This window comes from Phoenix dactylifera, chromosome 6 (genome assembly GCF_051530095.1).
Source record: "Phoenix dactylifera cultivar Ajwa chromosome 6, Ajwa_hap1_PhDact_Kaust_v1.1, whole genome shotgun sequence".
NCBI lineage: Eukaryota > Viridiplantae > Streptophyta > Magnoliopsida > Arecales > Arecaceae > Phoenix > Phoenix dactylifera.
The window spans coordinates 31,481,015-31,506,655 of NC_143195.1; the positions used below are offsets into that span (position 1 = coordinate 31,481,015).

General features: G+C 40.2%; 1 protein-coding gene across 2 annotated transcripts; it reads left to right on the plus strand.

Annotated features, from left to right (window-relative positions):
* LOC103696618 (phospholipase D gamma 1) lies at positions 1 to 25,119 on the plus strand. Of its 2 annotated transcripts, XM_039126653.2 has the most exons (10): positions 1 to 1,964; positions 4,829 to 4,945; positions 12,008 to 12,202; positions 15,506 to 15,754; positions 15,853 to 15,921; positions 16,016 to 16,163; positions 18,892 to 19,040; positions 22,893 to 23,084; positions 23,715 to 23,912; positions 24,542 to 25,119. In XM_039126653.2, exons 1-10 carry the CDS (start codon positions 360 to 362, stop codon positions 24,833 to 24,835), a joined length of 3,216 nt encoding a protein of 1,071 aa, XP_038982581.2. In that variant the 5' UTR covers positions 1 to 359; the 3' UTR covers positions 24,836 to 25,119. The 2 variants fall into 2 exon arrangements, with proteins under 2 accessions (XP_038982581.2, XP_088579785.1); XM_088723659.2 differs by lacking the exons at positions 22,893 to 23,084; positions 23,715 to 23,912; positions 24,542 to 25,119 and adding an exon at positions 19,881 to 20,110.
* Positions 25,120 to 25,641: the final 522 nt, after the last annotated feature.

The following is a 25,641-nucleotide window of genomic DNA, read 5'->3' on the forward strand; positions in this document are numbered from 1 at the left end:
GGTCTTAGAGGACAAATTCCACTGCAACGACAAGTTTCTGTGCTTGCCGCCCCCGGGTACTTCTCCCTCCTCAAGACCTACCTAGCCCACCCGACGGTCCTTCGAGACCACTTCGATCCCCTTCTTATTACGCCTCTCTCGTTTATAACGTCTCCCCTCTCTTTCTTCCTTTCCCCCTCGCGTCATACTGGAGACAATATGAACAAGGGCACGTGACTATTTCAACGCTCACAAAGGAATCCTTTCGACGTTTCTCAGAGAGGATTAAGCTCCAAGAAGAAAGAATTCCACTACGTGAGACGTTCGCAGCGGCAAGGGAAAACCGAGGAAGAAGAAAACAGAACAAGATCTCCTCCTCCATGGACAACTATGGCAACCCTTATTCATACCCCTACGGCTACCCCCCTCCTCCCAACCCCGACCCTTACCACCACCGGCCCCCTCCCTACCTCCACCCTTCCAACTCCTTCCCGTCCCCTACCATGAATCCAGACCCCCAATTCAACCACTCCGATCCTTTGGATTACCCCCCGCCGGCCTTCCCCCCGGCCTCCGTTTCTTCTCCCTCTCCCTCCTACGATCCCTACTACAATCCCCAGCCCCTCAATCCCTATCCCTATCTCTTACCCCGCCCCTATCCCAGGCCCCATCATTCTATGCCCTACGATTCGCATCCCAATTCCCCCAGCTTCCACGACGCCGGCAGCTCCCGCTACGAGCCCACCGCCCCCGTCGCCCCCCCGCCCTCCTACCCTCCCTCCCGCCCCGATAGCTTCTCCACCCATAGCCCACCACCCGACAATCCTTCCCTCTCCGCCCGTCCGTCCCTGACCGATTCCCCATCAACATCTTCGATCTATCCCCTGAATGATCTTCTTGCCAACATCCGCCTCTCCGATCAGCCTCCCGATCTCCCCTCCATCGCCGGATCCCACCACCGCCCCTCGATGTCCTTCTCCGGCAGCTTCCCCCAAGCTCCGCCGTCCCTCTTGCCGCAGACCTCCTTCAGCAGCCCTCTCGTCCCCCAAGGCGGTTCCAACCACGGGCAGAACCTCCAGTTGGTCCCCTACGAAGACACCAGTGGCCTCAAGGCTTCCCTCAAGGTCTTGCTCCTCCACGGCAGCCTCGACGTGTGGGTGTGCGAGGCGAGGAACCTCCCCAACATGGACATGTTCTCCAAGACCCTGGGGGACATGCTCGGCAAGCGGCTCACTAGCTCTCTCAGCGGCAAGATGGAGCACCTGTCGTCGATGACCAGCGACCCCTACGTGTCCATCACGGTGTGCGGTGCCGTCGTCGGACGGACTTATGTAGTTAGCAACAGCGAGAACCCCAACTGGATGCAGCATTTCAATGTCCCGGTCGCGCATCATGCCGCCGACGTCCAGTTCGTGGTCAAGGATAATGATGTTGTAGGTGCGCAGCTCATTGGAACTGTTTCGATCCCGGTGGAGTCGATCTACTCTGGCCAGAGGGTGGAAGGGACTTACCCAATTCTCGCTCCCAACGGTAAGCCTTGCAAGCCAGGCGCTGTACTGACGCTTGTGATACAGTACATCCCAATAGAGAGGCTCAGCATGTACCATAATGGGGTCGGCGCTGGTCCCGACTACCATGGCGTGCCGGGTACCTATTTCCCTCTCTGGAAAGGCAATAAGGTCACACTTTATCAAGATGCTCATGTTCCTGACGGTTGCCTTCCGGACCTGAGGCTGGACCATGGGATGCATTATGTACATGGGAAGTGTTGGCGTGACATCTTTGATGCAATCAGCCAGGCTTCCCATCTGGTTTACATTACCGGGTGGTCGGTGTTCCACACAGTGCATCTGGTGCGGGATGCTGGTTATGGGTGTGATTGTACTCTAGGGGATCTCCTAAAGACCAAGTCTCAGGAAGGGGTGAGAGTGTTGCTTCTTGTGTGGGATGATCCAACTTCAAGGAACATTCTCGGTTATCAAACAGTAAGGCTTCACAACCCTTTCTGTTTCATAGTGCTTCTACACTTTTCCGAATGATCATGATTTAAATGAATATGCCTTGTTATGTGCTTTTGTTGGGGCTTAATGTGATGCGACTATCCAAATCTTTGTAGCTTTTGGTGGTGAAGAGAACAAATCCCATTTATTCCTAGTATATCAAATTAAATTTCTTGTTGTTGATTGGACATTGTAATGACCATTTTTTTCTTTGCATAATATCATGAATTGGGTTGATATTTGGCTTAGTTTTGCAGTTATTTCCTTTCTGCTGCTAGATGAATAATTTCAGAATCATTTATAAAATCATTTCTGACTTTTAACCTATATTGTCAATCATTAGTTGGTTAAATATATAGACTGAAGCTAAACTGAGAAACAACCTCACAAACACCTTGAAGAAACAGGGTTAGCACACCTGAAATCTCTGCTTATTAGGTGGGGGGCCACAACTTTGGCATGTGGCCCTCCACTCCAACTGCAATCATTTAGGTGTCAAACACCGTTTCTTCTGGTTGCCTTTGAGATTTTTCCATTACTATTTTTTTGTGAAAAATACTTAATCTTGACACTGATTTGCATGTCAGTGATCTCTGAACTTAAGTTGCACTGAGGACTATTACAAGGTTAAGTTATACATGCAAAAGCTAGGTTAGCCTTAATCTTTTTCTCAACATGTATTTATATTTAATGAAAGCAGACATAATGGTTAAAAACTTAGCAAGTGCAGTCTTACTTGCTCATGTAACTCATGGTAAATATTGGCTACCATGATTTTCATAGTAGTGATATTCTAAATAAAATATTTAATCTAGTCCAGTATAAAAAATATTGTTGCGATATAAGCTAAAATATATGAAGCATTCTAATATTTTTATTCTTAGTCATGGAAATTAGGACCTAAATTTATGTTTTGATTGTAGGGATTTTTATGATCAACTTCAAGTAGTGGGATGGCAAAGTCTTTATGTGGTGGCTAAGATTTCTGGGGCAAACAATGTTGTTGTACCTATCGTGTGCAGCTGTTCTAAATTTGCTTGAATGAATGAATTTTTATTGCCACTTCTAAGAATCAGAACCCTGAAGTCATATTCCAAAATATTATGCATCAGATTACAGATGCCTTTTCAATATTTGTCCATATTGAAAGCTATTTTGTCAACCCAAACAAGAGGTTCTCTTAGGCGTTACTCTCCTACATCTTTTCTTGGAAAAAATGATCCCCATTTCTTTTTATATTCTTTAGACTATTGTTGCTTGTTATTTCACCATCTCAATATATTTTTTGTCATTTCATATTTTATCGCTTCACCACTTAAGCATCTTCTAATGTTCATCTGCAAATCTATCTTTCTTAGTATACGACATAGCTGCCTCAACATTCTTGGTCATGAAACTATTTTGTTGCTTCACATCCAACCTTACAACCTTGCTTCTTTCTTATGGCATTCTCTTTTGTTCTTACTAGTGTTGGTGATTACTCAATACCATAAAGCTCAAACGCTTACGCTTCTCTATGTTAAATATTATATAAGAAATGAACAAAGACAAGAATCCATTATGCACACGTCCTTAGCAATGCAAATGTTACGGCAGATCTTCATCTTGGGAGATTTTTGAGGACTCATTATGGTGAGATTCAAGTGAATGCTAATTGTAATGAAATACAACCGCTCATTTGAGTACCATGGATCATAACTGCATGAAAGAAAACGAATGTGAGAAACAATACATGAGCAGGAAGTGTGAAACAATGCTCGAAAAAGAATCCCAATGCGAGAACTGGGGAGTGACAACATAATATATATAGATAAATGTAAAGACTACATGAAAAATAACAAAGAAGTCATAGGGAAACAACAAAGAAACTAGTCATTAAGGAACCCCTTTCTTAATTAGATATCACTCTCTTAGTCTCTTTCATAAAACAGAAAATTGATCTACCATGGGAGAGAGGGGTTTTTGTAATCAAGTCTTCAGGTACTAGTGTAACACATAGCAAAAAATTACACAGCTATGTTGTAACCTCCTTATGGCTTGCTTTACAGTGGCATCAAACTGAATGCTGTACCAAGGAGCATTGGTGCAGTTGGATATCAAGTAGGTAACTTTTTTCTTTGAGGAAGCTTTTCCCTTTCTTTTCCTGTTGCTTATATGTTGAATCCCCATTTTGGGTTATCTTTTTCACTTTTTAATTAATTAAAATATAGGTTTTGGTGTTCCTAGAAGTACAAATTGAGAGAATTAGGTGCACAATGTTGGACTGGCTATAAATATCATGATAGAATTTGCTTCCCTATGAGTTTCCCGTGCAAATCTCATTCATTTCCTGGTTGCGTGTTTCTTGAAATTATGGTCTTATCAAGTGGGATATGATGAGGGGAACTCAAATTCTGCATCTCACAAAACGTACTTTGTATCGGTTTCTCATTAAACCCCAATTGGAGCGAGAAACACATTCCTTAGCATCTATGGTATGGATTCCTTGGGTTCAATTACCTCCAAACCCCCACTTTCTGAAGGAAAGTCATGCTTCCCCCTGATGGTTAGAAGATCTAGAGAGAAAGGAATCAGGTAACAATAGGATATAAGAATATTGTGCTCTTAATATGCATTCCTGCCTCCAAATTTTCTAACATATACTTATTATCTTTAGCATAGCTTATTGGGTTGCATTATAAACATTTATTACCTGTCTCATTGTTTTTAACCAGTTAATTATCTTCATAGTTAATTTTGGATATGAATATTTTTGAATGACATGTCATGGTGCTGAAGCCTCTAAATTTGGTATGGAAGGCATCTATACATGTCACTTGAAACTGTGCTCATCAGTGTTATGTATGTAGGATGGCTTAATGGGAACCCGTGATGAGGAGACTCGGCGATTTTTCAAGCATTCTTCCGTGCAGGTGTTGCTTTGTCCTCGTTCTGCTGGAAAACGACACAGCTGGGTGAAACAGCAGGTTAGCTTTCAATAATTAGCTTATTTCCCATTTTGGCTTGGCATGGGCATAGTGTTATCTCGATTATTAATTTTCTTTATACTGTCAATTTTATGATCTACCTATGGAATTTTCAAAATATTTAATATGGTTGCTTTTGTTCTGTGTATGTGGCAGTATGGATGCTTGGTACTTGTAGTATTATTTTATGTTATTCATGCAATAATAAATTGCGTATAAGTTTTGATAATGAAGCTAAATATTGATGTTTGTAAACAATGTGTGGTTGGTGGTGGTTGTAGGACTTATCCCATTCTGGCAGCAGGCTGGTATATAAAGGGGTTCTGGATATATTTCTTTTTTGGTAGGTGCGACTTGGACATATGCTGAGCTTGTTTGTGCTAATTGTCCATGTAATATCTTTGTGTTGGTTTCTTAATTATGGTGCAATACTTGTTTTAAAGGCGGCACCTAAGATCGGAGTTTTACAAGAAACTTTTTCTTCACTCTTGATGAGGTTACTAGAATACTTATGGAAGAAAGTAGAGTTATGGTAGAATTTCCAAAACCATGTGCTTATGTAAATAGCTTTAAAGAGTAGAGTCCAGGTTTTTAGAAACCTTTTTCACTGATTCATGGGTTTATTACTTTATTTGATTGATTTTTTCTTTGATGAAGTTAACTGAAAAGATATCATGATTGCTATTTGTTTAAATACTTTAAATTTTTGAATTTATGCATCCCATTGAAAACAAATAAAAAAAAAAAGCTTTCATGGCCAAAACCCATACCAGATACAGGAAGTCATATAGTTGTCATGACTCCACAATGGAGTAAACATCATGCAAGATATGATTCATCAAAACACTTTCAGTGCCTTGTACATCTCTGCAAAATGGCCTTGCTAAACTAGAAAAATGCTGCATTCTTAAAACTCTACATTTTCTTCTTCTAGTATCTTATGTCACGCCCCGGACCCGGATCCGTGACACGGCCGTGCTATTGCCGACTACCGCCCACAATAGCACGCAGCCTCATACCTGGGTAACAGGGTAGTCAAACCAACCGAATCTTTTCATATGAAAGCATTCTTAGTACAACATGCTGGTCAGTACCCAAATACAGAGCTTCTATGTAGTTTATGTACACAAAAGTATACTTGCTTTACCCCAAAAGAAAGAAGCCCTGATACCAAATTAACGTGTCTCTGGCAGCTATCAGTGGTAAGGATCTGAAAGAAAAAGTAAATGAACGGATATGAGCTACACGGCTCAGTAAGTAATCATACATAATCTTACCGGATCGAACATAATGGTAACCATGTTTATGCAGGATTTGAGAAGCTGACATGCATATTCATCTAATAATCATCATGGCACAATAAGTATGCGATTTAAACAAAGCAGTAGTGCAAATCACAAAAATTTTCATAATATATGCATATGAAACCGTGCCCCCGGCATGCCGTGGTCCTTTTTCTCTCGGATGCTACTGCGAAGTCAGACTCGACCACTGGCGGGGCCAGCTCAGTTACTATTCAGCCACTGGCGGGGCAGGCTCAGTTACTATTCAGCCACTGGCAGGGCAAGCTCAGTTACTATTCAGCCACTGGCGGGGCAGGCCCAATTCCAATTCAGCCACTGGCGGGGCAGGCTCAGTTACTATTCAGCCACTGGCGGGGCAGCTCAGTTACTATTCAGCCACTGGCGGAGCAAGCTCAGTTACTATTCAGCCACTGGCGGCTCAGTCATTCTCAGTAGCATCTTTGAGCCCATTATAGTGCCTCTGGGCTAGCTAAGACTTTATAAACTTACATGCATGATTAAAATATCAGTATCATCATGTTGCATACATAGCCATAGCTTCTAGGATCATGCAAGTTACTTATGCATTGTAACATATCATGCATGAAACATATATTCTTAAAATAAATGCTTAGGAAACATTAATAACATGACATGATCCATAACAGGATTAGGACAGGTTACTTACTTTCTTCACAAATCATGTATACAATTCAAATTGTATGAAAAACACTGGTTCATCTTATAAAACGTAATACAAGATCTACGATAAGATTAAGGTAGATTACTCACTTTCTTCACAAATCATGTATACAATTCAAATTGTATGAAAAATACTGGTTCATCTTATAAAATGTAATACAAGATCTACGATAAGATTAAGACAGATTACTTACTTCAATTCGCTTTCCAAATTGCTCAAGTCCAGGTGACAAATCCTTAATCACCTAAAACAACATCATAGGGTTTACATTATTCCCCATTCATTTATTATAACATCTCTTAGTTCATCATACTATGAACTTACTTGCTTGGATCCCATCCAAGGATTTAGCCCAAGTCCAATTTGAAGCCTTTGGGGTTCGATTTAAAACCAGATTGGGTCCACATGGGTTGATTGGGTTTTTTAATTAAAGGATTGGGCCTCGTTTATAATTGGGTCCAACCTTTTCTAGCCAATTGGGTCCTCTGATTTGGTCAATGTGGCTCATCTGGGCCTGAGTCGAAGTTAGCCCAAGGTCAATTCGACCTTCTGTCAGTTGAATTGGGCATGAATTGGGCCTGATTCACAATGGATTAGGTCTGCTGAGACCAACTCAGCTTAATTGGGTTCAAATTCAACACCAATTAGGCTTAATTGACCCGTTTAACTCGATTGGGCTTGAATCAATCCTTCATCGGATTCACCCAAATCGAATTAAAGAATTTAGGCCTAACGGGTTTCGGATCCGGACTCGGATCCGACCCGCTAGGCAGACCCGTTAAGGATCTCTTTTCTTCTCTCTTCTCTCTTTTTTTTTTCTTTTTCTTTTCTCTTCCTTTTTTTTTTTCTTTCCTTTTCTTCCCTTCTCCTTTTTCTTTTCTTTTTCTTCTTTTTTTCTTTTCTTTTTTTTTCTTCTCTGTTTCTTTTCTTCTTCCCGAAGTTTCTTCTCCTCCCTTCTTCTCTTTCATCCCAATCTCCCCTTCCTCTCTTCTCCGACGAAGGGAGGACGGCGAGCGGAAAGGGGGGGATGGCGAGCGGAAGGGAACGGCGAGCGGAGGGGAGGATGGCGAGCGGAGGGGGACGGGCCACGACCGGCGGCATCCGCGGCCAAGCCCTGCGGGATCCCTGGCCGAGCCTGCGGCACTCTCGGCCCCGCCTGCGTCGACGGTGCTCGCGGCCGAAGCCGGCGGCCGCCGCACACGACGACGAGGATGAGTCCCCTCTTCCTCTCTTCTTTTTCTTCTTCCTCCCTTCACCAACCTCCCATATTCTCTCTCTCACTCCCAAACCCTCTCTCTTCCTCTCTTCATTCTTCCCCTGTGAAGGAAGAAGGGGAGTTTGGGAGGGCCGAGCCACAGTCGGCGGTGCCACGGCTGGGCTCGCGGTGTCCACAGCCGCGCCTGCGGCTGAGCCCACGGCCGCGCCTGCGACGGCCTTCTCTTCTCCCACGGGGAAGAGACGCCAGGAAAAACCAGTGGCAACGCGGGATGCCCGTGGCCGTTTCCCACGGCTGTTCCCCGTGGAGGTCGTGGTGCTCGCGGTCGGAGCCAGCGGTGTCGCCGGCGCCGCTCGCGGCCGCATGCAGTGAGCCCTCTTTCTTCCCTTTTCTTTCTCTCTCCGTGTTTCTTTCTTTCTCTGTTATCCCGATCAAGTCAAGAGGAGAAAAGGTAGAGGGCTTACCTAGCTTTTGGAAGAAGCCACGAGCATCTTCTCCGGCGACGGAAGTAGGTTTGGCAAACCCTCTCTCAGAGAACAGAGGAAGGAAGGAGGAGGAAGGGGTACGGTACACACACAGAGAGAGAGACCTAGGGGGCTGTAGCCACCTTTAGCTGGGGTGAAGTGTCACCCCCAGCTTCCCCTCGTGAAGGGCCTAACAGCTGGGCCCTCCACAGCTTCCCAGCTGTCCCTACCCTAGTCACATCCATCCTTAGGGTATGGGATAGCAGCCACCAACAATGGGCCCTAGTTAGGTCCATTAGGTGTCCTGGCCCAATGCTCAAGTACGGGCCCAAAAAGGTTTTGGGCTCAAATTGGGCCCGGATATTACATCTTATGCGAGCTGCTTTGATTTCATCAGAAAGCAATCTTTGCTTAAGCCACACAGTTACTCGTATCTTTAGCCTACTACTATTTTGTGTTATTTGAAACTATAGTTGACATCATATCAGCAGGTTCCTAGTTGGCTTAAATTCGTACAGGGATATTTTCTATTTCTATTCAGGTTCCAGCTCTCACTGTTTTCGATAATTCATTTAGGCATTGATCTTTTTTTGTTGAAAATTCATGCTCCCTTATGATGATTCCTTGTTATGTAATGTATGAGTTCAAAATTTCTTTAATGATTGCCTTATAGAAGATTCATCATATTTTTAAGAAAACTTTTTCAATACTATATTGGCATGTTAAATATAGGTGCAAAATGGGGATTTATCATAGGCATAGGGGATCTATAAAGATGGAGAGTCAGATACTTTTTGGTGTGGGAGGGTTGCTGAAAATTCATTGGCACAGGAACAGAAGGGCCTAATCTTGTAAAATAAGGTAGTGCGGGTGAGCGAGGTGGAAATGATCATTAAACTCTAATTATACAATAGAGACTATTGGCTGTACAGCTTTTGAATATCAAATGCCAGGAGATGGAGATGGATGAGTTGTTCTGGTCGAGATAGCCATGTGATGGCATGTGTGAATGGCTTGGGAGCTTGGATTTGTATTTGTTGGAAAGTCAACTATATGAATAAGGTTTTTTGGTGTAAGGAAATATTTCTTTTGTTGCGTTTGAACTTTGGGATTTGCATGGGTCAACATAAAATTGTAAATTGATAGCTGATGTTGGGTATCTTTGTTTTCTAGTAATCTCCTATATTTGCTTTTCTTTCTCAGTAAATCTCAGTAAGAACTAAGCCTTGTTATATGATGCAAGAATTGGTGGCATTGCAACTGAATTTTAAGAACTTATCAGCACTGATTTTGGATTCATGATTGTCAAGGTGCCATATGATGCTGATACTCAAAATTCATCATCATGGAAAGATATGCAACACCACCAGTATAGTGGGATAGCTTCTTATTTTTTTGCATTAAATCTGATTTTATAGTTCCGCTGGCTTTTTAGCAATAAAAAATGTTCTCAGTACTGATTCATGCTAATGACATTAGAACAAATCTAGCTTCTTAAGCAATGGTAACAATAGTAAGAACGATGGTTTTTGTTTTTCATATTCCACATCCATTACACTTTTTTAAGAAGCCAAACTTTCAAATCAAGATCGGCGGAACCGGTACCGGGCACCGTACCGGTTCTCTGGTGGCACGAGTCAGTACGGGCCCGTGCCATGCCGGGCCGGGCCTATACCGACCGAGGAGTGGGTGACACAGACCGTGGGAGAGAGAAAAGAGAGAGAGAGAGAGAGAGAGAGAGAAGGGGGAGGGAAGGAGAGAGAAGGCCGGTGGATGGTGGTGGAGGCTGGCGAAGGGCCGACATAAGTCAGCAGAGGCCGGCGCCTGGGCGGAAGGAGAGGCTGCGGCCGATTTTTCTGTTTCAAATGAAACAAGAGAACCGGCAGCGGTCTCACCTCTCGCCTAGGCGCCAGCCTTCGCCAGCATCCACCCTCTCCACCAGCTTACCTCCATCTCCGTCTCCCTCCCTCCCCCACTCGCTCTCTTCTTTCCTCTCTTTCCTTCTCCTTCTCTGTCTCCAACAACGGTTTTCATTTTCGTTGCCAGAACCGTACCTGTGAGCCTCCGATACGGCTCAGAATGGCCGGAACTGTCCGGTTCGGGACGATTCCGCCAACCCTACTTCAAATTAGCGTGAAGTAGCATTATATTGGATTTAGTAAATTGAAACAAAAAAAAGAGGCTATAGAAAGAATGGGGATCTTTTGGAGAGAGTAATAATTCGGTACTTGTCCTATCGAAATGTAGTTGACTCGGACCCTGTTTGGTTCCCAAATGAATAAATCTGAATAAAGCCCCCCTATGCTTATTTGAATAGTGGGCCCAAAGATCTAAAGGGATTCCATCCATAGGCCTGACTGGAAAGTTTGTCCACAGAAAAAAGTAGTTCATGTGACCTCAAATTCCCACATTCTGGCATGCAATTTTTCAGAATTATTCAGACATATTCAGCCAAATAACTTTTTGTTCTCTCAGACTTGTAAAGCCCTGATGATGAGGGGCACTTTAGGGATTTTAAAAAAACTGAAAAGCACCTTTTTGGTGCTTATCAGTTAAACCAGGTTGAACCTATTTGAGGGGGAGGTTGGCTGATTAACCAGGAATAAGTAGCTTTTCGGATAACATTATTAAAATGTGTTGGTTAAAATTATTTGGGAACAAAAGAGGGCCTTAAGGTAGTTCAACTGTGTTTTGGCAGTCTGATCACATGCAGACAAGTAACAAATTGTATCATATTATGTTGTAGTATGCTTTGATATTAAGTGACGCATAATGGTACCCCTACATCATGCTAGCAATCATGTAGAATGGCATTATATGGACCTGTATTTGAATCACTGATAAATACTCAAACATTTAGTTGAGTAAGGAAATTGACTGCCTGTGACAATTGAATGGCCTTAACATGTGTGCATGTACAATCTAATTGTTCTGATCCAAAACATTTATGACTTGTTCCTTCTTCCTTAGTGCTTTAGTTTTTTTTCCAAGTTTGTCCAATCTGGCCTTATTTTATCTCTCAATTTCTAGAGTTTGAATTATCACATTATTGCCTTAATGAACTTGCAATTACATGCTATGCACGGAAACATTTGTTCCCTGCTTTCCTAAGTTCATTCAATGTTGCCAGCATTTGTCTCATGAATTCCAGTCTGACAGTTGCATTGTCATGTGAATAAGATTTTAATTTATATATATTGATTTTGTTCGTAATCATCATTTTCGCCTGATAAGCTTCTCATGTCATAGAAGGATGTTCTGTTCTTTTGTACTTAATAAAAAGTTACATGGACCATGCAAGCCTAGTATCCAATTGGTGTACCATAAACATTGCCTTATTCTTGGATATGAATCCAGTATATCTGCGAACTACTAATCTGAATTCTTGGATGTCAGGAAACTGGAGCTATCTATACTCATCATCAGAAAACTGTGATTGTGGATGCTGATGCTGGAAATAATAAAAGAAAAATTATTGCTTTTATTGGAGGGCTTGATTTATGCGGTGGGCGATATGATACTCCAAAACATCCTATATTTAGGACACTACAGACATTGCATAAGGATGACTATCACCAACCTAACTTTGTGGTAATTGTTCAACCTTATTGGCTGCATACCTGATGTTTTCTGATTTTATTCTGTTTTATTTGTTATTCTTCTGACTTGACTTTGGTGTGTTAAGTAGCAAGACTATGGAGCCTTTTCTTACCTTCTCATAGGTATGCAGTAAAGCAAGAAGAAAAATAAATCGCCAAACCAGTAGCAGACTAGATATAAATTTTTTCATTAGTTTGCTAGTTATTTAATTAATGTGAAAGAGGCAAAATGGTGTGCCCGATAGTTATTCACTTTGACAATTCTTGATAGTTTGTCATGCTATGTATGGAAGTGCCACTCCAATATCTACCAACAGACCTTATTGCCTTTGATAGTTTGGTTTAGTTGGGATCATCTTAATCATCCAACTAAACCTCAAATACCTCTCTTCACCTAGTACTACATCCAAATCCATTCACTACGCTTGTCATAGGCAGTTACTTTCTTTGGATCTGTCGCTTTGTCCTATTCTAAGTAAACAAAAGTGTGTGCAAGTTTAGGGACTTGGCAAGGTTTAAAAGGTTAGGGGATGGGAGTGCCAATGAAGCATCCATGCAAATTTATATATTGAAAAGTTATTAAATAGTTATTATTATAATTTTAGCTCTTTTTTTCTTTTGTATGTTTAGACTGTCTAGTTTGTAGAAATTTATCAATACATTAGTGTAACTTTGCTCTGCTGAACCATGCTATAGTAGCACAGAAATTTCATGAAAAATGATATAGCAGGTGTGATTCTGCTATTCTTTATCTCATTGACGGGCAAGGTAATGTGAAATAGTGGTTGCCAGTGAGAGAAGAAACAGGACTGGCATACATAAGTTGTGTCTTTGTTTGAGACTTCTGTACTACTTCAGGATTTCATTTTACCTCGTAGACTTAGACTAAAGGGAAAGTTAACATAAAACTCTATACCCGAGGATTTTTGCTGCCATCCAATTAATGAAATTAATCATTTATATTTCGTATCTGATATCTTTATGTACTGCCATCAAATTAAAGAAATCAGCTGAATATATTTTGTAACATCGCAACAGTCCTTTCTTTTTTACTTCCTCCATGTCATACCACCATTAAACAAATCAATTGGGTACGAGGTATCATCACTTCAACCTCTTCTCTCATTTCCCTTCGCCGCTTAATCCATTTATTCGATTCACCTCATTTTTTTCCCCTTCCCTTCCTAACCCTACTTCCATCTTGGAGAGAAACTTGGCCCGAGAGCCGAGCCCCTCCCCTTCCCACCTCTCTCTATCTCTCTCACATTTCTCCATATATCTGCATGCAAAAATAACTTAATATGCTCCTTGTCTGCTGCGTCCAAGATTTCCGATCTTCAAATTTTCAGATCTTTAAGGGAATAAAAACTGCATTTATTTTTACCAAATAAAAACAGCAATGAAGTCTCCATTAACAGGCATCATGTCCTTTGAATGCATCAAACCTATTTGAACAGTCCAAGCATGCCTTTAAAATTCTCTATAGATTCTGTTCCCTACATCCATCTGCACAGGTATTCCACAGACACCTCAGCCCATGAAGGATACTTCCAGAATGCCCATATTGGTACCCAATAGTCATCTCCTTCAAGTATGTTTGGCTTTTGCTTCTTTTTCTAGCTCCTAGAACTACATGATGGTGTTTTAATAAATTCCCAGGAGGTCTTTTTTTAGAGAGAGAGTGACTGTGATTTTTGTCAAGAGACTTGCAAACATTGCATTTTAGAGTATATAACTATTAGATGTTATGTCTGCCTATCCACTTATCAAAGCCTCGTCATCTCTTGCTTCTCCCAGCTCAGCTCTTGCAAAATCAAGTTTTTCCCAGAGTTGTTTAGGACGAAAATATTATGGACTGAACACAGCTGTCATCCCATCAACCAACTAAATGTAAATACCAGTGAAGCAATAGCCATCCGGTGGCAGTTCACTTGATAGAGGAGATGCTGCATTCAAAGCTGCAGGGTTCTCCTGGTGGTTGACGTGGGTAATTGTGAGGACCCGTGCGGGCTTGTGTTTAGTCCTACATCGGTTATTCACTGGGTAGATCTTGGGTACTTATACAGGATTAAAGAACCCAAATAATACTTTCCGGCTAGCCATTTTGGGTGAGGTCCTGGATTGTTACAAATGGTATCAGAGCGGACCCGGCCCATAACCTATGTGTACTAGGGAACACTGCAGCACGGATCTATTGGAGCTGACCACGGGCTGATCGTGGTGTTTGTTATTAGATTCGAATGGATTTGAACCCTTAGTCTGATGAGGACGTCAGGACTTAAACGGGGGGAGTATGTGAGGACCCGTGCAGGCATGTGTTTAGTCACACATCAGTTATTCGCTGGGTAGATCTTGGGTACTTATACAGGATCAAAGAACCCAAATAATACCTTCTGGCTAGCCATCTTGGGTGAGGTCCTGGGTTGTTACAGTAATAGATACAACCATACAAGTTGGTACATGTGCTGGTTCAGGAAGGCATTCAGTCTAAGCGGGCATAGGTTAGTACATTTTGGTTCAAGCAGGTGTGGATTAACAGTTGATGCCCAATTCAATTAAGTTTGTGAGCTAGCAAAGTTTGATGCGGTTGGAGTGTGGTTTGGCACAGTTTACACCAAATATGGGGAAGTATGTATGATGTAACTACCCTAAGGCTCTTTTAATATTACTGCAATAAGAGCTAAGAAAGTGTTAACTGGATCTCATCAATCAATAAGTTAGATGCATGTACTCATGTCCATGTGGCTAATTCAAATGAAGAATTGGATTGATGGTTGTGGTTTCACAAGATAGAGTATTTGATGGCTGGCTGCGATCCTGCATCTGCATTCCAAAATATCTTCACCAAGGTAAAAATGTCCAATTGCTCTATCCAAAAGAGAGGAAAAACATTAGTGTATGTGCCCTCAAGGTAAGGCTTCTGCTCTTTTATATTTTTCCCAATTAGGACTTTAAATAAAGCATGCGTTTGAGGAGGAGAAGAAAGAAGAAAAGATTTTGCTTTCTTCTCTGCTTTCTTGACTGGGACTCTTAAAAAGATTTTGGGAATTATAAACAGAAATAAATAAGGAAAAAATCTTGCTGATATTATAAATCGCATGTCTGTTGCTAAACTAAAGGAATAATGCCTAGAGTGCCCAGCTCAGTTTCCATAAAAATACTAGAGATAAGAATCAACCAACTCGATGAAATCAAATTATGCTTCTTTTTGATCAAATATAATTTGATTTTTGTAAAGTTTTAAGCATAACTTGGAAGTTGGAACTTTCTTGTAATAATTTATATTTCCACTTAGGGACCTGATGCCAGTGGCCCAAGGGAACCATGGCATGATTTGCATTCTAGAATTGATGGTCCAGCAGCTTATGACATTCTGACAAACTTTAAGGAGCGTTGGTTAAAAGCTTCAAAACGCCATGGGATTAAAAAATTGAAGAGGTCATTTGATGATGCATTGCTCAGAATTGAAAGAATACCGTATATCATTGGGATTCAAGACTTGCCACGTCTAAATGATAATGATCCAGAGACCTGGCATGTTCAGGTAAAGCACGTTGTAATTCTTCACTGAATTCTTGACTGATATCATTTCTTGATTTCATGATTTTTTTTCCTAATCTTCCTGTTCCATACAAATCTCAGGTTTTCCGTTCAATTGATTCAAATTCTGTGAAAGGCTTCCCAAAGGATCCAAGAAATGCTCCGACCAAGGTATGTAAAAAGATATAGAATCCACTATCCATATATAACTATCCATCGCTGTTTTCTTTTAAGTAACATCAACTGTGATAATTTTATCCAACAGAACCTCGTTTGTGGGAAAAATGTATTGATTGACATGAGCATACATACAGCTTATGTAAATGCCATCCGTGCTGCCCAACACTTCATTTATATTGAGAATCAATACTTCCTAGGTTCATCATTTAATTGGGATTCGAACAACGACTTAGGTAAGCATCATTTACAAGAAAGTTAAATGTTCAATTATTTTGGTAGTACATATTTTTAAGTTCATCTAATGTTTGAAAATCGTGGATTCTACTTGTTGCCTCTTCTTAGAAGGCTCTTTGTGTACAATCTATTGGTGGTAAAAGGTCTTTCACTTTTAAAATTAGACTAGTTCGGTGGCACATGCTTTGCACATGCCAACTAAAAAACATAAAAATCATTGAAATAATTTACCAATAGATGATCGTGATTTGGTGGTACAATATAAATATAACCTTAAAGAATGTAAGGTTCTCAAACTCTTAATACCACTTTTTGACAAAAAAGGTCATAATGTTTAAATTTTAACTAAATTTTGATTCATATAAGGTTATTGAAATTTACAAGCACTTAGTCATAGCCAATATTGCATGGATACAGATATAGAATCAGATTCGGACATGTATCCAAGTGTCTAACTCAACAAAAAGAAAAAAGGAGATACATGGATGCATTTTAAGTTAATTAGATTTTTGTATCTTTAATATTGCTTGTTTAAATATTAAAAATAAATAATGAAAAGATATTGTTTGTGAAAATATTTCATTGTACATGCTTCTCATCTAAATTTTGTAATTAACTTGAGGATATAGAAAAATAACATTTTGCAAGATTATTTCAATACCTCCCAAGGTTCGCCGTGCTGGTACCAGAGCCCGTACCGGTCGACCAACAACATGGTTCGGTACACCCTATGCTATTCTGTACTGGGCCCATACTGACACAGCAGAGAGGGCAAGAGAGATCAAGAGAGAGAAAAAGGGAGGAGGGAGAGGGAAGAGGACCTCCGGAGGGCCCCAGAGGGCCGAAGGGGGGGCTCCGCCGTCCGAATCCCTATTTTGTTCGAAAAAGGGGGTTGCCAACTTCACTTAAAATTTAGGCTTCTTTTTTATTTTAAAAATTTTAAGTGACGTCAGCATTTAAAATTTTCAAAATAAAAAAAGGGGTCCCAACAGACCCCTATTTTGAAAGAAACAAGGGTCCGGAGGGCAGAGCCCCTCCCTAGCCCTCCGGCGGCCCTCCCCCCCTCTACCTCTGCCTTCCTCTCTCTCTCTCTTTTTTCCTCTCTTTCCTTCTCCCTCTCCCCCTCTTGCCGGTTTTTCATTTTGAATGCCGGAACTATTCCGATTTTCTGCTGGTACACCCCAAATAGGGTGACAGTTCTGCATTCCTTGATACCTACATCCTTGGCCAATCACTAAAAAGAAGAGCTTAACTCACCACCAATATTTGAAAGTGGCCATCATAGAATTTCATGAGTGTCGAAGTGTTTGATATGTATTCAAATAAGCACTTCTAACATGAACATTGAGGATCAATTTTACTGTTGAAAGGGTTTAAATCTCCACCAATCTCTGAAAGTTGCAACCATAGAACTTCATGAGCATCCAAGTTTCTGATACCATCCAACTTGGATATGGAGTTGACATGGATTTTTGGAGTTGGATGCAAGTGTCCAGGTAACACTAGTCGTAGCATGATGAATAGGCAAATGCCAATTTATGCCATTTGTGAGTTGAAATTGCTAATCCTATTTCTCTAGCCTACAGAAAAGAAACCAACTTTTTCAAATTAAATTGTTTTAGGAATTTGAAAATACAAAACCATATGGAAAAAGCAAAATATTGGCATTCTAGTTTAAAAGTAAAGGGGCTTCCATATAAGTGGTTGCTTTATATAAATAAATATGTTGGTTTTGTATTTATACTACTTATATAGTATCAGGTTGGTTTTAAACTATTATATAAAGAAAAGTGGCAATAAAATCAACCAACTACTATATAAAGTTAAGGTTTTAGACTACTTATATAGTGTAAGTAGTTTAAAACTACTTATATAGTAGTATAAAGTAAAAGGGCTTCTATAAAGTAAAGGGGATTCATTGTGCAAGTAGTTGGTTGATTTTATTGCCTGCTTCAATTTTTATTGCAGTCTTAATATTAAAAACCTGTGAGCATCTGCAAATAAGTCCTCAACCAAGGGGTGTCCACTGTATTTCAGGACCTGTTGTGGATATATAATACCTAGATAGATGGAAAAGAGCCTGTATTTTAAATTAGGGCATACCAAGATCTTAGCTATATCTTTTAGAAGTAAATTTATGTAACTTGATTTAAGAATTCATGCCTAAACCTAATCCTATGCACCATGCCAACAGAAAAGTTGAGAATTTGCATATATATGCCAAAGAGCAATCAAAAACTTTGGGTTTCACTCCTCAAGGTATTCAATTGAAGATATGCAAAATTTTCTTTTGATTTCTTTAGTGTAAGCTGGATTTATAGGACGTTAGAGATTTTCCATAATCAGTATTTCTGTTTTGTCATGCTCTGCATATGTAGATCGGAAATAGGGTTGTAAATACCAAAGAATGTCCATCTAATCTGGACTTCTTGTCTGCTTATGCATTACATGTGCACTACACTATGTGGACGATTCAAGCCCAGCGTTTGATCCTTAATTAAAGCTTTCAGCTTAAGATAGTGCTCAGATAGTTTCAGATGCGTATTTTCTTATGAGGATGTCATAAGTGTCATTTTTTTTCCTGCTAAAATGTCTTGTCTATTTGTATGGGTTTTGTGCCTTTTGAGTTCACATTTGTTTATAAAGGCTGCTACATCTTTTCAATTCTTGTACTTCCATTGTATTGGTTCTTATGAGGAAACATTTTCCTTTTTGTTTATTATCCAGGTGCAAACAATTTAATACCAATTGAAATTGCTCTTAAAATTGCACATAAAATTAAAGCAAATGAGCGGTTTTCTGCATATATAGTTATTCCCATGTGGCCCGAGGGTAATCCTACTGGTGCTGCTACACAGAGGATTCTTTATTGGCAGGTTAGATCTAACTACCTGAAATTACATGCTGTGTTACAAAATATATTAGTGTTATAGTTATGCTACTATGTGGCTGTTTGTTGTTCATTCATTATTTGTAGAAATGATATATGACATCTCAAGTGAATCAAAATTATTAGAAAGTTGGGTTTTCTATTTTTATATTATTCCTTAATCATTTTGTTGCCAGGACTTCCTTTAGTTCTTTCATAGGTATGTAGCTTTTAGTCTCCTTAGGTGCTTGTTGGAGTGAGAATTTAAACTTTCAAGTTTTCCATTTGCTAATGTTGTAAATTTCTTGTATTTTCGATCTTTAAGCTTCCTTATTTTATTGTGCCCATGTATTTATGCTTTTCATGTGCAGATAATTTTGAAGTTTTTGTTTGTCATGCTTCTGTGGCATAAGCGCTGAATGATATGCAGTGCTATATAGAGACATTCTAGTTATACATAAAAGCATGCTTAGAAAAATAATGCATTTCGATGATATTTATTCAAGAGAACCTTTTTCTAATAGATGGACAAGCTTTGAAACATCTTTTACTTTTTTAAATAAATTTTGCATTCTCAATTATTCTTCACCATTTTATAAGTACACCTTGTATATCGTACTGTCAGCGACTTCAGAAGATGTAAATCTTTGTATGAGCAAAGTCAATGACGAGAAAGCAAAGTGAAAAAAATCCCAATTTAAGGTTATCCTATTTTGATTATGCTACACTCTTCATGAAAAACACTTGCAAAAAAATATTTTTTTCATGCTTTATTAGGCAAAGTTACATTTTTTATGATATTGTGGGGAAATTGGACCTAGGCATGTTTGATAAATAATGGCTACAGGAAGCAAATATGAGCATCAAGTATAAAGGGCAAGCAATAAGGAACATTATTATCAAAGAAACTGGACAGAATTGTGAAATCAGAATTTGTAATAACTAACAAGGCAAGGTTTCAGCAAGTATTTAATGATGGAGTGATGTTTTTGAAGGTAAAAATTCATATATGTTTTTTTTCTTGCAAATTCATTACAGTCATCAGCAGATGTGAACTTATGATACTTGTAGCTTTCTTGAACAATTGCTATAACTTCATTTTGGAAACCAGCTGCCGGAAGAATGGTGTAGGTCTGCCCACCATATACTATATCTGAATATTTTCACTCATCTATAAATTTATACTGGTTTTTTTTACATGTCATACCTTCATTTTATCATCCCTTACCACGAACTCATTTCTTATGATTTTGTTTACAAGAATACCTCTCGCCAAGTTTTTTCAATTTTAACCATTTTATCCTTTGTTGCTTCGTCTGTTTGTTGCCATGAAATGTGGCTAGCCGAATATTATGTTCTGCTGCATTAGAAATGAAGTGTTCTTCCATAACACAAAAGTAAATTGTTGTGCCACACAAGCATAGAAGAGATGCAACAAAAAGAAAAAGAAAAAGGTATTGATTTGTTGTTTCCCTCAACATCAGACATGATCAATCATCGAGACCAATTATCATAGTTGTAATTGTTCGCTTCATATATATCAGCATTTTATGGTCGCTAGTACTTTGCTCATCTTCTGAAATGCTCAACGGTTCCTGAATTCGGAAAAGACAAGTCATTTGAGCTATATTGCTAGCATCCACCTTTGAGATTTGCATCCCCCCTAGTGGAGTCTATATGACAGGCATGAAGATGGTGCAGTATGCATGGCTCATGTATGGCTCATGTATTCTTCATCCTTTCAAATGTTGTCATACAGTTTTGGTAGTTGCACCGTGATAGGGATGGAATTGGGCTGGGCTAGGCACGTCTCTGTCGAAGCCTGACTGAAATTTTTGGGCTTCAGGATAGGCTTAGGCTCGATTTTTTCTTCTTCAAAATCTCAACCCTAGTTCGATCGGAGCCCGAGCTCAGCCCAACCCAAAACACCATCGGGCCAAAACCCTAACCACCATGCCAACTTCCCCTCCGCCAACGAGAGGCTGAAATTAGAGAGAGAGAGATGAAAGGAGAGAGAGGGACCCCATCGTTGTCACTGATGGCTTCTCACCAACGGCACCACCATGACTACTAACTGATCTCGGTCATGCCTGCATCATCAAGATCTGATGCACCACGAACCTCTCCCTTGCTTCCAACGTTGACCAAACCGCTTTTCTGTTGCCACCTTCGGTTCCTTTGCCGCCCTCTGCTCCAAGCTCAACAACTTCCGCTCCCCCCTACCTCGACCTCTCCTCCGATCATCTCCTCTCCCCCACCATCGTCCTCTTCTACCAGGCCAACGTTCCATTTGCACCTTCAAGGTCTTTGCTTTCCCCTTTATCCAATCCAAGGAATGGCATACTAGCCTAAACCATCCGATTTTAAGCATACTGAACCGTATCGCCCTGAACAACTCGATTTAGGGTATACCAAACCGTACCACCCCCAAACACTTGGTTCAATCCCTCAACACCCTCCTTGGGTTGCATCCTCGCCAAGAAGCACGACGAGGTCAGTCGGATCCTCCGAGATTTCTATACTTCTTATGGCCCTAATTGGATATGGGCCTTGGGCAAGGTTTGTGCTAGTTCGAGTTGGCGTCGGGCATGATTCTAGGATCAGGCTTTGGGCCGGGCTGGGCCAATCCAAGAATCAACCTGAGCTTAGCCCGAAGTTCCTTCATGCCTTATTTAATCTGACCTTAATTGCCCTGGGCCTAGTCCATGATCCGCCTTGAAGCCGACTGGGCACGATGAGCCTTGGGCTGGCCTAGGCCCAGTTCTTGCCTTGCACCCAAATTATAGTCTCATTATCTTCCTTAGTGACAAGTGGATACGTCACAAGTACTCTAATAGGTGAAGAGGATTATCCATTCTTCTCAGATCAAGTACTTGATATATACCTAAGGTTGACTTAGCATCCGTCAACCAGCACAGGACCTTCTCTATTTCAAGCACTAAAGGATACATTAAAAAAGCATCTAACTTTTATGCCTTTATTGTACAAGAAGATTCAAGGCATTAGCACCTTGATATTATTTTTGCCCTACTTTAACTAGTCCTTTAAGATGGGGTAATATTCCTCCACTGGTTCCAAATATGATTGTCTTCTAGAAGGCATAAATATCAAATGTTTACTTGTATCAAGCAAACTATGAACTCTCGCTGAACGTTTATATTAGTACTAACAAAACATCCATGTAATTGCATATACTAATAACCATTGTTTAAATTGCATGCACCTTTTCATGCTGAACAGTCAACCTAACTTGTCTGTAATGAATTCTTGGAAGGGTCAATTCTCTGTGGGTTAGTCTACCACCTGAATTATGGAAATAAGTTGTTAATATACGAAAAAAATCATGAATATGACCCCTTGGAAAAGAAAACTGAAACTATGTTCTAAGTGCTCAAATACTCCATGAGCTTATTCAGTCTTAATGTTTCAGTATTTGGATACAACTGGAAAAATGATACTGAGATTGAGGTGGAGAAAAACCAGTGAAGTACATCCTCAATGACGTACAAAGGATAGTTTCCTTGCCGTGTAAGGCATATATAATAAAGGCATTTAGATTTGTTCTTTTGAATCATTTTGCGGTGTTAGATATTCTTTCCTTGTTTTGATACCTTACACATGTATGTTTCATGGGTTGATGATATTCTTCCTAGATTATCAGTGGAACCAGGATGTACAAGTGCTTTGTTGCCTCCATTGGAATTTGTTCTGTTGGAAACATCTAAGAAACACCTAATTTATGTGCATCATTTTGATATTGCATTTCCTTTTTATTCTGATCATTACATTGAATCTGTCTGCATTATCACTAAAATTGCGATCACTGCAGTATAGTTATGGTTTTTGCTGGGTGCTGCAGAATAAAACAATGCAGATGATGTATGAGACAATTTATAGGGCCTTGAAAGAAGTGGGCCTGGAGAACACATATGAGCCACAAGACTATTTGAACTTCTTTTGCCTTGGTAATCGTGAAGTGCCAGACCTAAATCATTTTTCAGATGGAAGTCCAAAGTCAGCAAACACTCCAAAGTCAGCAAACACTCCTCAAGTAAGAACCCTTATTCTTAAGGAGTATTCGTTTTTGTCTCTCATATTTTTACTGGTTTTCTTAATTTTCTATTGTTAATATGCTGCAGTCATGTTACCATAGTATGACAACCTTTTGATTACTGTTTTGGCTTAAGAGTGGATAGTGATGCTTATGTGTTTTTATGTTTGGATTTGTATTCAGCTTTAGCTACCTTGCTTGATCGACATTCAAGTTCAAAAATTTTACAGTCTACTGTGGAAGTTTGAAGATAATTTTTCATAAGCATGGTCTATTTGTCAGCCTAGACCAACGAAGTAGTACCTCTTTTTCAAAAACTTAATTTCATCAAATTATTATAATCATCTGATCCACTTTCTTGACACACACACACACACACATACACACACATATATGACAAGCTGTTTGAGAAGTTAAATTTATTTACAGCTAATGAAGAAGAAAATCTAAAGTCTGCAAATTGTCTTAGTTTATGTGAGCTCAGGATGTTGGATGTGTAATGCTGCTGATGTGGTAATGCATCAGGGCCAAGGCCTCGCTGAAGACTTTTGGTGTGAATGCATGTATGTATGTGTGTGAGAGAGTATTTGCTTGGTGTTTAGTCTTAACAATATCGTTTTGATTTTCTAGGCACTTGCCAAGAAGAATCGGCGTTTCATGATATATGTACATTCTAAAGGTATGATAGTGGATGATGAATATGTGATACTGGGTTCGGCAAACATCAATCAAAGGTCACTGGAGGGTACTAGAGACACTGAGATTGCAATGGGTGCATACCAGCCCCAGCATACGTGGGCAAGAAAGCTCTCTGGTCCTCATGGTCAGGTAAGAGCAGCAATTCTTAATCTTAGTCAGATTTTAACACATCTTTATATGTATAAGTGCAGCACCTTCTTGTAAATATCTTGGTAATGCTGCTTTAAAGATTCATCTATGTTAGGCGTAGCTCCCATCTGTGGCAGTGCATGATATCCACTTCAGGGATCTGTTACATCTGAGCCTTATTTTTGTATTAGCTTTGCCCTGGTGTGAATCTTGGGTTTCACTATCACTGCCTGTTCATTGGACCTACAACAGTCTATCTAGAGACATCTATTGGCTCTTCTGTCTTCCATCATGTTACACTCCATATGCCTAGCAATTCTTTGTGGTCTAATGCATTTCCTGTGCCATACTATTCTATATTTTTCTTATCCTGCAGTTATCTTTTGAATTTTGTTTCTGCTTTATTCCTTGTAAAACTACCTGCAGCTCATTGACATTTAATACCATCTTTTTATATTTTATTGTAGCTGAAACTCTCCATAAGTAAAAATGACGGCTAATATTCTTCTGTGGATCTTTCAAATGCACTGATCAGTTATGACTATGATGATTGACTTTCTATAAGAATTTTTGTGTCATTTCTATTAACTGCTCAAGAAATGGCATCTGACTAGTGGCCAAACATGTAGATCTATGGCTATAGGATGTCACTATGGGCTGAGCACACTGGAACGCTCGAGGAATGCTTCACTCGTCCAGAGAGCCTTGAATGCATGAGACGAGTCCGGGATATGGGAGAGCAGAACTGGAAACAGTATGTGGCTGATGAAATTACTGAAATGAGAGGCCACCTCCTAAAGTACCCTGTGAGCGTTGACAGAAAAGGCAAGGTGAAGTCTCTTCCTGGATGCGAGACATTCCCAGACATGGGTGGAAACATTTGTGGATCTTTTCTTGCCATTCAAGAAAATCTTACAATATAAGTTATCTCAAGTGATCCGTGTAGACTTCTTTGGACATTCTTACACTGGACTAAGTAGGCCTCAGCCATTGATATAGGATGCATGTACAACAGAAGTTCATGTTGAAAAAGTTGAATTTTCACTTCAACGTTTTTTTTATAAAATTTGTGTCAGGATTTATATTTTTTCTTATTGTTGAGAAAGAACAAACATCTGTCACATTGACGAGGCATTGTAATGTAAATACCTGTACAGGCTTCTTGTGTACGAAACATTATATTTATCACCCCAAAAATAATTTATCAGTCCCCTGGTATTTATCTTTTTCTGCATTCTCACACAATCTTTTTACACAATGAGTAGTATTAAGTGGCATCAACCTATCAGGGCTTCCTGATGTGATCATTAGGGCAGTTAATGAGCCGAGCTGCTCGGGCTCGGCTCCTTAGTCAAACGAGCCCGAGCCCAATATGAGGCTCGTTTACACTCGAGCCCGAGCAGCTCACGGGCCCAAACGTGCTCTAGTTTCTCATTGAAAGATCTTATTTCAGTACCATAATTCATAAAAATCTGACCACATAGAGAAAAATAGTATGTTATCGAGCCCGAGCTCGAGCCCGATTATGAGCCCGAGCTCGGGCTCGTTCTGGAGCTTGTAATTGAAATGAGCTTTACGAGCTCAAGCCCGAGCCTTTACTTTGCCAAGCAAGCTCGAGCTCGAGCCCAATATACAGCTCGTTACCGAGCCCGAGCTTCTGTGAAACGAGCCGAGCCGAGCTCTCTCAGGCTCGGTTCAGCTCAGCTCGGCTCGTTAACAGCTCTAGACT